This window comes from Miniopterus schreibersii, assembly GCF_964146895.1.
Source record: "Miniopterus schreibersii genome assembly, chromosome: 7".
Lineage (NCBI taxonomy): Eukaryota > Metazoa > Chordata > Mammalia > Chiroptera > Miniopteridae > Miniopterus > Miniopterus schreibersii.
Window position 1 is genome coordinate 23,125,183 of NC_138108.1, and position 12,942 is coordinate 23,138,124.

The window sequence follows — 12,942 nt, forward strand, 5'->3', positions numbered from 1 at the left end:
GAAACATCAATGTGATGAGAGACACATCGATTGGTTGCTTCCCGCACTTGCCCTGACTGGGGCAAGGGATGGAGCTCGCAACCGAGACAAATGCCCTTGACTGGAATTGAACCTTGGAACCTTTAGTCTGCAGGCCGACACTCTAACCACTGAGCCAAACCAGCTAGGGCTGAAATTTACTTTTAAAAGTGGTGTGTGTTTTTTAAATAGTTGTGTCTTTTAACTTTTTTGTTGTCTAAACTTTACAGTTATTAATTTATCAAATTTACTTGGCATAACCATATCATATGGCTACATCTAGATCTGTGCTGTCCAATAGAATTTCTGTGATGATGTCTATGTTCTATATCTGTGCTGTCCAATATGGGAGACACAAGCTACATTTAGCTGAATAGCCACTTTAGCTAGTGGCTACGGTATTGGACAGTGTAGCTGTAGGTTTTTCCTTAGAGAACTTGGTATTTACAATAACAGCACATTTTAAGTGCTTAAATTTCAGACTTAATCTAAATAGTTGTTGACCTAGTTTGAAAATTTCCAATAGCAAAATTCATTTTTCACTATCTCATGTGTTATCCTAATACTTGTGTAGCTTTGTTTATCCAGTAGTTTTCGTCCACTAGAAACTGATAAGAGCAGTTATCAGTTAGTCTTGCTCACTGATGTGTTAACTTATTTAATCTTTAAAAAATCAAACAAACCAAAAAAAATCCTTTGACATAGGTACTTATGTTGCATAGAATAAAATGCACAGTAAGCATAGTTCTATCATGAAATTCATTTTTAGGTGAAGAACCAGGTTTTCAAGAGTTTAGTACCACTTAACTAATTGATATTTGAAAGGGGAAAAAGAGAATTCTGACAATGACTTGAAAAAAAATCATTGTAATAAGTGAAGGAACCTGATAAAATGAAGGACACTGTCATTTGGATATGTAGTTGTGCTCTATATTGTGAAGTTATTTTTAAGAGCCTCATTTCTTTAGCAAGAGTTTTTAACATGGGATTCCATATCTACTTAATGGCTTTACTAGATCTTTGAACTCCCTAAAGTTATTTGAAAAACTGTGTACATATGGGCATTATATTTATCTTTTTCTGAATTAAGGCTTCTTAGTTTTGTTTGGGTATCAAAGGGGGGGGGGCCTGTGAATTTCTGCTTTTTCCCCCTAAAAGGTTAAAAACCAATATTGGCTGGTGTGTCTCAGTTGGCGCCTTGTCCCAGTATACCAAAAGGTCTTGGGTTTGATTCCTGGTCAGGGCACATGCCTGGGTTCTAGGTTCAATTCCTGGTCCAGGTGCATACAGGAGGCAACCAATCGATGTTTCTCTCTCGTTCCCTCTCTCTCCCTCTAAAATCAATAAACATATCTTGGGTGAGAATTTTTTTTTAAATCATTAAAAAAAAATAGGTTAAGAACCATTGCTTTATATCTTGTATATTATGATTTTATATGTAGGGTTAGTTTATCAGTTCTTTTTTTTTTTCTTACAGTTCACTATGGAACATTTCAAACCTATGACAAAGTAGAGAAAATAGTGTAGTGAAATTTGAGTGTCGATAACCTTGATTACTCAGTTTCAGTGGTTATCAACTCATCATGGCCAGTCATATTTCATCTATACCCATTGTACTGTCCTTTTTTGGCTCTCCCTTCTGTCCTTGATTATTTTAAAGCAAATCCCAGACATCATTTCACTAATAAATATTTCAGTGTGTATCTCTAAGAGATAAGCGCAATTTTTATTTAGTTTTATATTTTAATCTTCACCCGAGGAGATACTTAGGGAGAGGAATGGCGGGAGGGTAAGGGAGAGAGAGAGAAAAATATCAATTGGTTGCCTTCTGTATGCTCCCACACTGGGGAACCCACAACTCAGGTAGGTACTCTGACTGGGAATCCAACAGGCAACCCTTCAGTGCACAGGACAACACTCAACCAACTGAGCCAGTCTGGCTGGGCAATAAGTGCTATTTTTGAAAACTATGGTACCAGCCCTAGTCCGTTTTGCTCAGTGGTTAGAGTGTTAGCCCGTGGACTGAAGGGTCCTGGGTTTTGATTCCAGCCAAGGGCACATATCCCGGTTGCAGGCTCAATCCCCAGCCCCTGATGTAGCACGTGCAGGAGGCAGCCAGTTGATGTCTCTCTCATATTGATATGTCTCTCTCTCTTTCTACCCCTTCCACTCTCTCTGAAAGAGCAATGGAAAAAATATCCTTGGGTAAGGATTTAAAAAATTAAATTAAATTAAAATTAGAAACTATGATACCAGCCCGGCCGGTGTGGCTCAGTGGTTGAGCATTGACCTATGCACCAAGAGGTTGCTGGTTTGATTCTCTGTCAGAGCACATTCCGGGTTTTGGGCTCAATCCCTAGTAGGGGGCGTGCAAGGTGGCAGCCAATTGTTCCTTGCTCATCAATGTCTCTGTGTCTCTCCCTTCTTCGTCTCCGTTCCTCCTCTCTCTCTAAAAATCAATTAAAAAAACCCCATACTAACAAGAAAAAGAACAAAAATGACTTTTAACAAAAGCCAAAAAACTATGATACCATTGTCAAATATAAAAATAACCTACAGTAATTCCTTAATTTAATACCATTAAATAACCAGTGATGCTCAACTTCCTCCACTTGTGTCATGCTATTTTTAATTGTTTGAAGCAGGGTCCAAATAAGATTCATACTTTGCTTATTGATTTTCTTTTTACATCTCTTAATCTGTGGGTTTCCCTACCATCTCTTTTTTTGTTGCAACTTATCAGTCTATCTTAAAAACGTTTGGTATTTGAAAATACACCTTTTTGGACTTTTTGTTTACATAGTACTTGGTAAAGTGCAGTATATAGGGATATTTTTAAATCCTTTTGGAATTGAGAGGAGAAATTAGAAAATCTGGTTTCCTATTTTTAGGTAGAACTTTAGTGTGGAATTTTACACATTCTTAGGAAATGTTGTCTTTTTAATAAAGGAACTTTCATTTGCTTTGAAGACACTTTACTCCTCCCCCAAGAAGATCTTTATTTCTTCTAGTTTTTACCTTTTGAGCCCAATTAAAAACCAAAACTTTTTATTATTTTTCTCACTTTAAAAATAATAGATACTTAATTATTTTCTTATAATTCAAAGTTGTATAATATAGCCTCAGTAATCCTTCCATCAGAGGTAGACACTTAAAGTTTAGTGTATACTATATGCTTCCAAGCTTTTTTTTTTTACATTTTATGTAGTTTTACAAAGGAGTTATAGTTTACATACTATTGTATGACTTGCTTTTTCTACTTGGACATATTTTCATTTTAGAAAACAGAAATCTACCTTCTTCAAAGGCTTTATTTCATGTAGTGTATATACATTTATAATCTGTTTGCTGAATATATGACCCGTGATTTCTAGCTTTTCTGTCTTTGTCATTTATAATTTGTTACATGGTCTATTCTATGATGTATAACTTATTTCAGTTGTATATTTGGTAAAAAGTTCTAGACACCGACTGTGCATTTGTCTTGGGTAATGTGCATTTCGATTTCACTCAATAGACTTGTTTTTGCCACCTTGAAGTATAATTGTTGGGGAAAATATAAAAGCATTAGGAAAATAGGTTTCAAATGTACCGATAAAAATAAAACTTTCTGTAAAAAATTTTAGTTTGAGTTCTATTCTAAAATTAAGCCTCCTTATCTACAATATGTACTAGATGAGCTACTACTTTAGAGAAAGGCACACATCATTTACCTTTGGTAGTTTCTGTAAGTAGTTATGCTATCCTCAATTCTGTTCTTTTTCTGTTCAGAGATAAGTGTAACAGAAGGTAGAAGAAGATGCTGGGATCTGAACGTGGTGTTGTGGAAGAATGGTTATCAGAATTCAAGGTAAATTGGATTGGGAATAAGAATATGTCATATGATTGTATATGTCAGTAATTCAAACAATGAAAAAGTGTTCTTTGGAGAAACTGAAATATTATGATGTGAAGTGGAAATGGCAAAGTATGAAATAACGTTTCTATAATTGCAACTCTTTAAAAAGGTACTAATGTGAATAATGACTAGATAATATGTAAAAATGAAAATTGTTAGGATTGGTGAAGGGAATATAAATTTTAAAATATTTCAATAAAAGGGGAAGCCTCCAATTTTACTTATTTTTTAAATTTATCTTTACTGTTGAAAGTATTACAGGTGTCCCATTTTTCTCCCCAATTGACCCCCTCCACCTTGCTTCCACCTCTTCCCCACGCCTTTACCCCATTATTGTCTGTGTCCATGGGTTATGTATATCTGCCTATAACTTCTTTGGTTAATCTCTTCCTACCCTCTACCTCCCTTCCCTCTTTCCTCTGAAATATGATCGTTTGCTGCATACATCAGTGTCGCTGGATCTATTTAGTTTGTCAGATTCTTTTGTTCATTAGCTTCTTCTCAAAGAGGACCCTTCAACATTTCATGTAGTACCAGTCTGGTGGTGATGAACTCCTTTAGCTTTTTCTTATCTGTGAAGCTCTTTATCTGACCTTCAGTTCTAAATGGTAGCTTTGCTGTGTAGAGCAATCATGGTTGTACTTCCATGTTTTTCATCACTTTGAATATTTCTTGCCACTCCCTTCTGGCCTGCAAGGTTTCTGTTGAGAAATCAGCTGACAGTCATATGGGTGCTCCCTTGTAGGTAACTAACTGCTTTTCTCTTGCTGCTTTTAAGATTCTCTCTTTGTCTTTAACCTTTGGCATTTTAATTATGATGTGTCTTGGTGTGGGCCTCTTTGTGTTCCTCTTGTTTGGAACTCTCTGTGCTTCCTGAACTTGTAAGTCTATTTCTTTCCCCTGGTAGGGGAAGTTTTCTGTTATTTTTTCAAATAGGTTTTCAATTTTTTGGTCTCTTTCTTCTCCTTGTGGCACCCCAATAATACAAATGTTGGGCCTCTTGAAGTTGTCCCAGAGACTCCTTATACTATCTTCATATTTCTGGATTCTTTTTTCTTTCCTATCTTCTGGTTAGGTGTTTTTTGTTTCCTCATATTCCAAATTGCTGATGTGATTTTTAGCGTCCTCTACTCTACTGTAGATTCCCTGTAAATTATTCTTCATTTCAGTGCAGCCTTCATTTCTGATTGGTACTTTATCATGTAATTGATGATCTCACTAGTTTCCTTAATAGCCTTACTAAGATCCTTGAGCATCCTTATAACCATTATTCTGAACTCTGTATCTAGTAGCTTGCTTGGTTCTATTTCATTTAGTTCTTTTTCTGGAGATTTCTTCTGTTCTTTTTCTTTGTGACATGTTTCTTTGCCTCCACATTTTGGCTGCTTCCAGGTGTTTGTTTCTATGTATTAGGTAGAGCTGCTATGTCTCCTGGAATTTGTAGAGTGGCTTTGTGTAGTAGGTGTCCTGTAGGGTCCAGTGGCTCAGCCTCCCCAGTCACCTGAGCTGGGCCTTCTAGGTGCTCCCTTGTGTGGGCTGTGTGCACTGTCCTATTCTGGTTGAGCCTTGGTTGTTGTTGGCATCACTGGGAGAAACTGACGCACAGGCCAGTCAGCTGTGAGGACCAGCTGCAACTACAGGCAAAGAGTTGCTATGCTGGAGACATCCCTATGGAGCAGGATTTACTTCAGTGGGGCCTTGGTGTTCACCAAGTCTGCCCCTTGAGTGTGTCACTCGTGGATGTGGTAGGGTTGTAATCCAGTGTGGTCAAGTCTGACCACCAGGTGCACTGTCTCTGGGGCCTCCCGGGAGGTGCAAAGTCAGCCTCTGTCAATGCCTTGCCCAGGGCCACCCAGCATGAGCTACACAGCAACCTGTAGTTGGCTGCTACTTGTGCTGGGCTTGGAGGTGTCCAGGAGAGGCCAAGCTGTGAGCCAGTGCAGGCTGCCACTTGTGCCAGACCTGGGGCAACTTATCAAGACGTATGGGGAACACTGCTGCTTGTTTGAGAGATTTTAAGAAAGTCCTAAGCATGGGGCTCAAGAGACCACTTGCATAGAAAAGCCCCTGGAAATGGCCTGGATGAGCTTGCAGGTGGGGAGGGACGGGGTCTCCTGGAATCACCGGGAAGGGGCCAAAGGTGTGAGTCAGATGCTGGCGATTCAAATATGGCGCCTGCCAGCCGGCTGTTTGGTGGGAGGACTCACCAGAGGAGCTGTGGCCTCTGCCAGCCCTTCTGTCTGGGAGGAAGCTGCCCCTTCACCTCTCCCCAAATGTCCCAGGTTCCTTTCAAGCTGCTGTCCTGCATTGGAGCTCAGAGGGAGCGAGTCTGAATAAGTCTGTGCTCTGGCCCTTTAAGAGGAGCTGCCTGGGACTCCCGCACCCTACATGACCCTCATCCACTATCCCCACTGATTTTCATGGCCTGAAGTTGTGGGGACTTCTCTTCCCGGCCCTGAAACCTTGGGCTGGGGCGCCTCGCTCTTCTGGGAGACCTCCACCACCATGATAACCCTCCAGGTTTTAAACAGTGGCACCAGATGTGGGCCAGCTGCTGAGCCTCCGTGATTCAGCCCTGATCTGCCGGCGTCTCTGTCCCTTCTACCGGTCTCCTTGCTTTTTCAGTTCCCTGGTTGTAGGACTTCTGTGCAGCTAGATTTCAGGAGGTTCTGAGTGATGGTGGTTCTGTATTTTAGTTGTAATTTTGATGTGGTTGTGGGAGGTGGCGGGTACTGCTGTTACCTATGCCGCCATCCTGTTATCTCTCTCCAGTTTTTTATTTTTTTAAAAAAATATATCTTTTTTGATTTCAGAGAGAGGAAAGGAGAGGGAGAGACAGTGAGAGAGAAACATCAATGATGAGAGAGTCGTTGATTGGCTGCAACCTGCAACACGGGCATGTGCCCTGACCGGGAATCGAACCCCGATCGCCTGGATCCTAGGCTAATGCTCAACCACTGAGCCACGCCCGGCCGGGCTCTCCAGTTTTTAATAAGGCATAGAAATGGGATTTTTACCTTATATTTTATTTCCTATCATTTAAAGTCATTCGTTGATTTGATTAAAAACTTTACTTTATGAACACTGTGGAAATAAGTGTTTTGTAAACATAAAATGCAAGAATTAAAATATATCTTAACACTACTTTTTTAGACTAGGTTAGTTTAAGATGACCCATTTCAGGAAATCTTGGTGTAATATGTGATTTCTAATCATTTTTATGGTTGAGTAGTTAGAATTATACAGGGTAGGTCAAAAGTAGGGTTACAATTGTAATACAAATAAATAATACAATAATTAATAATAATACAAGAATAAACTGTTTTTCACAACTATAAACCTACTTTTATCACACCCCATATAATAAAACTTTGTTTTATTAACATTCATGGTTATTTCTTGTATTAATTATTTTTTTCTTAGTTGACTCTGTTATAAATATTTTCAAGAGGAACTCCTTTAAAATAAAGTTTCTGACTTCCCAAATATTAAGGTCACTTTTGTTTTCCTTTTTTTTTCAGGCATTACCTGACACTCAGATCACCAATTATGCAGCGACTTTACACCGGAAGAAAACACTGGTACCAGCCCTCTATAAAGTTATTCAAGATTCAAATAATGAGGTAGGAGAGTTAAAAGAAAAATAATTTCAATATAGTAAAATCAAATATGTGTACTAAAACATATATTTAAGTTTTGTAGTTTTCCCTACTCTTTTTCTTTCTTTAAAATCCTTCTTAAGGGACTGGAAAACTTTTTTTTCTGCTGTTTTTCATTCTGATAGTTGCTTTGGCTTTCCCCATGCCCTCTCTCTCCATATTTTTAAATATTTTGATCAGATTTGTTCTTGTTGAGGACACTACATTTTGATTCTTCATCTGAGTGACCATCATCTCAGTAGATTATTTATTTAATTTGAAACTTTTCTCTGTTTCCTTTTCTGGAATGTTTCCTTTTCTGGAAGCCAAATTTTAACCATACACTGATTGAGATTTACTTACTTTAAGTAATGTTTGCAGTTATTTTATTGACAGTATACAACTATGTATAATCACCCTAATCAGTGAACTTAGACTGGTAACATAAAATGATACTGCTAGTAAATTTAGCTTGAAAATGATCAGAGAAAGCACTTTTTAGCCTAAATAGTCAAGATTAATAAACTTAGAATTAGAGTTTTCTATTATTCAGTTTTGTCATAAAAGGAGAAAAATCCAGCTATTGAATATATTTGTTAACTTATGCAAAATACACACATTATCTTTTCATTAACACAATAGTATGACATACAGTTTTATCACCACTGGATTCATGTATGCTTTAAAGTGAAAATGAAAGGAACACACAGGAAAGTAGCTTCTTATCTTCCCAGATACAGCCTCCACGAGTGCCTCTGCTGTGTACTGGAATGAGTTTGAAGAAGTTCAGGTAATCATCTCCTAACCAGCAGCTTAACTTAAAGTGCATCTTCATTTTTGTCCTATCACTAAAAGCTTGCTTATTTACCTCTTTCTTTCCTATCTCCTAAACTTGGATTGGCTCTCAGTTAGACTTGCATCTGTTTCTATTTGTAGCAGCAATTGCAGGATTCGTTTGCTTCTTTTTCTTTTGCTGTGTATTTATGAATGTTTTATAACTTTAGGTGTGGTAATGTACATATATGCATATCCTTGGTCAGGAGTTTTCAAAATTCTGTTTGAATAATGAATGTGTGTATTCCCCACCCCTTGTTTTGCATTGTATTAACATTTAAGCTTTGCTTATTAAAATTTGTTTTATGCTTTCTCTTTAGATTGTAAGCTCTTCATGGGCAGTGGTCATATATTCTATATTTGTTACTTTCTAGAATCTAGTATTTTATCATGCACATAATGAACACTTAATAAATATTGATTAGAAGAATACTGAAATATGAAATGAGATTCTAAAATGCTATCATTTTCATTGGGACTCACAAGTGTATAGAAAGTATCAGTTTACCCTGGGTGGATGGCTTAGTTGGTTGGAGCGTCGTTCCTTATGCCAGAAAGGTGATGGGTTCAGTTTCTAGTAAGGGCACATGCCTAGGTTGTGGGTTTGATCTCCGGTTGGGGTGAGTACGGGAGGTAACAAATCAATGTTTCTCTCTCTCATCGATGTTTCTATCTCTCTCCCTTCTTCTCTCCAAAAGAAAATCAATGAAAACATCCTCGGGTGAGGATTAAAAAAAAGTATCAGTTTCCCTTTCTTCTCTTATGCTTGGAAGCTATGACATTAAAAAAAGTTATTCACATTATTTTATATTGTCATACTTCAAGATATTACCATATCAGACCTCATCATGGCTAGAAATGGAAAAGTTACTACTTGAGAGATTCAGGGTCAAGACCCAGCAGTCATTATAATCAACCAGTTGCCAGTGCAGGTCTATCTGTCCATTCTTTCTCGTATCAGGTCATAAAGTTCTAACCATGTGTTCATACCTCAGAAAAACAACATTAAGCTCTATAGGATCTTAAAGCAATTCTGGACTTTAGTCCTAGAAGGAAGGCCCTTTTAGTCCCAATTTTGTTGTAATCTGAAACATAATCAGATGTACTATTTGTTTAGTTAACGGGAAATTATTTCTGAAAAATGTCATGTGCCATATATAACATTAATTGAAACTTATGACACACACACAAACAATTTTACTTTAAAGACCATAAAAGTTCTTAAGAAAGTATATTTCCAGGTAGTTTAATATATTACATATCATGGCCAACCTGTACTGTAGCTTAAGTTTTAATCTCTACACCAACATACTGCTTTACTTTTCTCCTTTCCCTCCTTCCAGATACCTTAGTCACTCTAGCAGTTCTTCTGCTGCAAGGAAACCTCCATCTTTCTGCACTTTAAATACAAGACTAAAAATCTCTTACAGTCTTACTTCTTTGGTACACTGTCCCACTGTTCATTTTACACCTTTTTTCTCATATTCTTACCTTCCTTACTCCTCATTTTCAGCTTGCTTTTTATGTCATTAAAAAAGAATACAAAAGTAGTTGGGATCTCCCTTATTTTCCCATTCAAATATACCACTCAACCAGCACCTCTACCCACCCTCCCCTGCCTTTTCTGCTATTCAGTGGATGAAATATCCCAGGTTGTATCAAAGACCATCTCTTTCACTTAGGCCTGGATCCTATCTTCCCTAGCCACCTCAAAGTTTGCTCCTGATCTCCTCTTTCCTCCAAGATTGATTTTTTTCTCTTCTCAGTGAATGGAATATGATAAACAACCATATTCTATTTTTAAAAAACCTTCTTTGATTTACCTTTTTATTATCTACCCCATTTCTCTGTTCCTCTTCACAGATGAACCTTATAAAGTATTGCTTATTTATAGCTTCTTTTTATTTGACCCTGTTTCCTCACCTCACATTCTCTCTTTAACCCAAATTGGGCTTCAGTCTCCATTATTCCAGCCAGACTGTCTTAGTAGTTATCATATCAAACTGTTTGCTAATTTGGGGAATGTGTCAGTTATTCTTAAGGTTTTTTTTTAGCTAGAGGAAAATGACTTTTAATACCTTTTGATGTGAATGCTGTCATTTAGGGGAGGTCAGAGTCATGTATGATACTGAGAAATTGAGAGCATGATGGCCTAATACATATGCTGAGAATTAAAGATTTTTTTCACAGATAGCATTGGCAAGTTTTTAACAGTCTTATTTTGCAGTGGTATCTGATTAAAAGTTACTGGGTTTCTAGCCATTCCTCCTCCGACTTTTAAAAAAACAGAGTAATAATTTTCCTCAGCCTGTATTTCTTTGTTATGCTTAATTAAAACATAGTCTCCTGCCCTGGCTGGTTTGGTTCAGTGGTTAGAGCATCGGCCCACAGACTGAAGGGTCACTGGTTCAATTCCAAGTCAAGGGGACATATCTGGGTTACAGGTTCTCCCTGTCCCTATTGGGGTGCATGCAGGAGGCAACCAATGGATGTGTCTCATCTCTCTCACATCAATGTTGCTCTCTCTCTCCACTCCCTTCCTCCCTTCTACTCTCTTTCTGAAAAGCAATGGAAAAAAATATCCTCATGTGATGATTAATAAAAGAACAAAACAAAACAAAAATAGTCTCCTACATGTAGTTCTTGCTACTGAGGAAGGAAAGTTAAAATCTTTATAACATAAACAAATCATAATTGTTCCATGGCCAATAAAATTTAGAGAAGGTAATTTTAGAGTCTTACTAAACAGGAAAGTAGATTTAAAACTTGTATATATATTTTTTGGGAGCATTTGAGATCTTGCTCCTCAGCATATATCACCAGATTGACTCAAATAAACTTATAAAAATTAAAAAAACACCACACTATATATATGTAATTAATAAATTTATGATAGCAAAAATCTTTAATATCCCAAAAGACCTGAATATTATTGTCAGTACTTTAAAAAGATGCCAGCAGTTGACTATTTTCAAAAGTTTATTATTTCATTATTGGCACTATGTGGAATATACTGTTTGTAATTGAACAACTCTCCCCTCCTACTCCACCTTGCTCTAATATAAAAAATGTGGTATAGTGGAAACATCAACTTGGTGTCGGAAGACTTGAATTCTGGTGTCTTCCTACACCACCAACTTCTGTGACCTTGGGCAAATTCTCTAATCTAGACTTCATTATAAGGAGAAAGTTGGAATGTTTTTCAAGATTTTGAATACAATGATTGTGATTTCACATAAACTGCTTAGTAGTTACTAGACTAGGATTTGTGTGTATAAATTTTTTTAGCTTTAGATTGTTCCGTAAGAGCTAAGCTTAACTCATCTAAATATATTATGTATACAATCAACATAGGATTTATTAGCTTTTTATTTACAATTGTGAAAGTAGTGACTTTATTCTAGAATGTTAGTTTATTAAAGATATATATATATAACCATATTTGAGCAGATTTCCAAATGTATATGCATTATTTTAATCATTCAAAATAGGGGTAAACATATAAATTACTGAATAATTCATTTTTTTAAACTAGCGTTAAATTGTAAACATTATTTTATAGTATCCTGTCATTGTTTTTTCTGCATTTTAAATGATCTGGCCCAGCCGGGCATGGCTCAGCGGTTGGGCATCAACCTAGGATCTAGGCAATTGGCGTTCGATTCCTGGTCAGGGCACATGCCTGGGTTGCAGGCTCGATCCCCAGTTGGGGGCATGCAGGAGGCATCCGATCAATGACTCTCTCATCATTGATGTTTCTCTCTCTCTCTCCCTCTATTTTCCTCTCTTTGAAATCAATAAAGATATATTTTAAATAAATAAATAAATAAATAAATATTCTGCAGTTATTCCAACAAAACCATTCTAAATTGGCAGTACATGGTTAGGGAAAAAAGGGGAAGATTTATTTAAACTGCTTATTTTCTTCAGTTTTCAAGGTTATAAAGTTCCTTGTAAGTTATATTATTTGATATCATATGAATTATCCAATTAAACATTGGAAAAGCTATTTCTGAATAATTTCCTCCTTTTCAAAATCTTTCAAATAAATATAATTGGTAGAATTTATCAGTCACAAAAAATAAAAGTATTAATCTGTTTTGTTTTACTTATTAGCTAGCATTAAGTTAAAATATTAGCATTTTGGGTGTCTAAATACTATGTATTGCAAAATCCCTTTCTTTACTGAGTGTTATATAATTTGTTTAAATCATAGTCTTATGTTGATATTTAACTTTAGACAAGATCATTTGAGATTATTTTCTTTCAATAGAAACTCTTTTAAATGGAGGATAGTAAGGGTTGGTAAGAACAGAAAAGGAAACTTGCTAAATATAAGTGGAGTACATTGGTTAACTAAATTTAGCAGTACAGTGTATTAAAAATTATGTTGATATTATATGGGCACAATACTTCTTATAGTTAGTATATTAGTCAGTTTAATATATAGTCTCTGAACATAGAGATTAAGGTTTTGGTTGCATTGATTCAAAAATGCAAGAATTAATGTTGAGAACTTAGCTTGAAAATATTATATAAGTATATGTGCCTTTA

At 36.5% G+C, this 12,942-nt stretch overlaps 1 protein-coding gene across 8 annotated transcripts in view; it reads left to right on the forward strand.

Annotated features, from left to right (window-relative positions):
- HYCC2 (hyccin PI4KA lipid kinase complex subunit 2) overlaps positions 1-12,942 on the forward strand; it is a 45,872-nt gene that overhangs the window by 8,557 nt on the left and 24,373 nt on the right. For 6 of the 8 annotated variants that reach the window (XM_081141913.1, XM_081141916.1, XM_081141915.1 and 3 more), the window contains 2 exons: positions 3,790-3,868; positions 7,438-7,539. In XM_081141913.1, the coding sequence (XP_080998039.1) occupies positions 3,818-3,868; positions 7,438-7,539 (153 nt within the window). In that variant the 5' untranslated portion in view covers positions 3,790-3,817. Of the gene's footprint in view, positions 1-3,789; positions 3,869-7,437; positions 7,540-8,288; positions 8,345-12,942 lie in introns of all 8 variants that reach the window. The other 2 variants (XM_081141920.1, XM_081141918.1) reach the window with 1 other exon arrangement.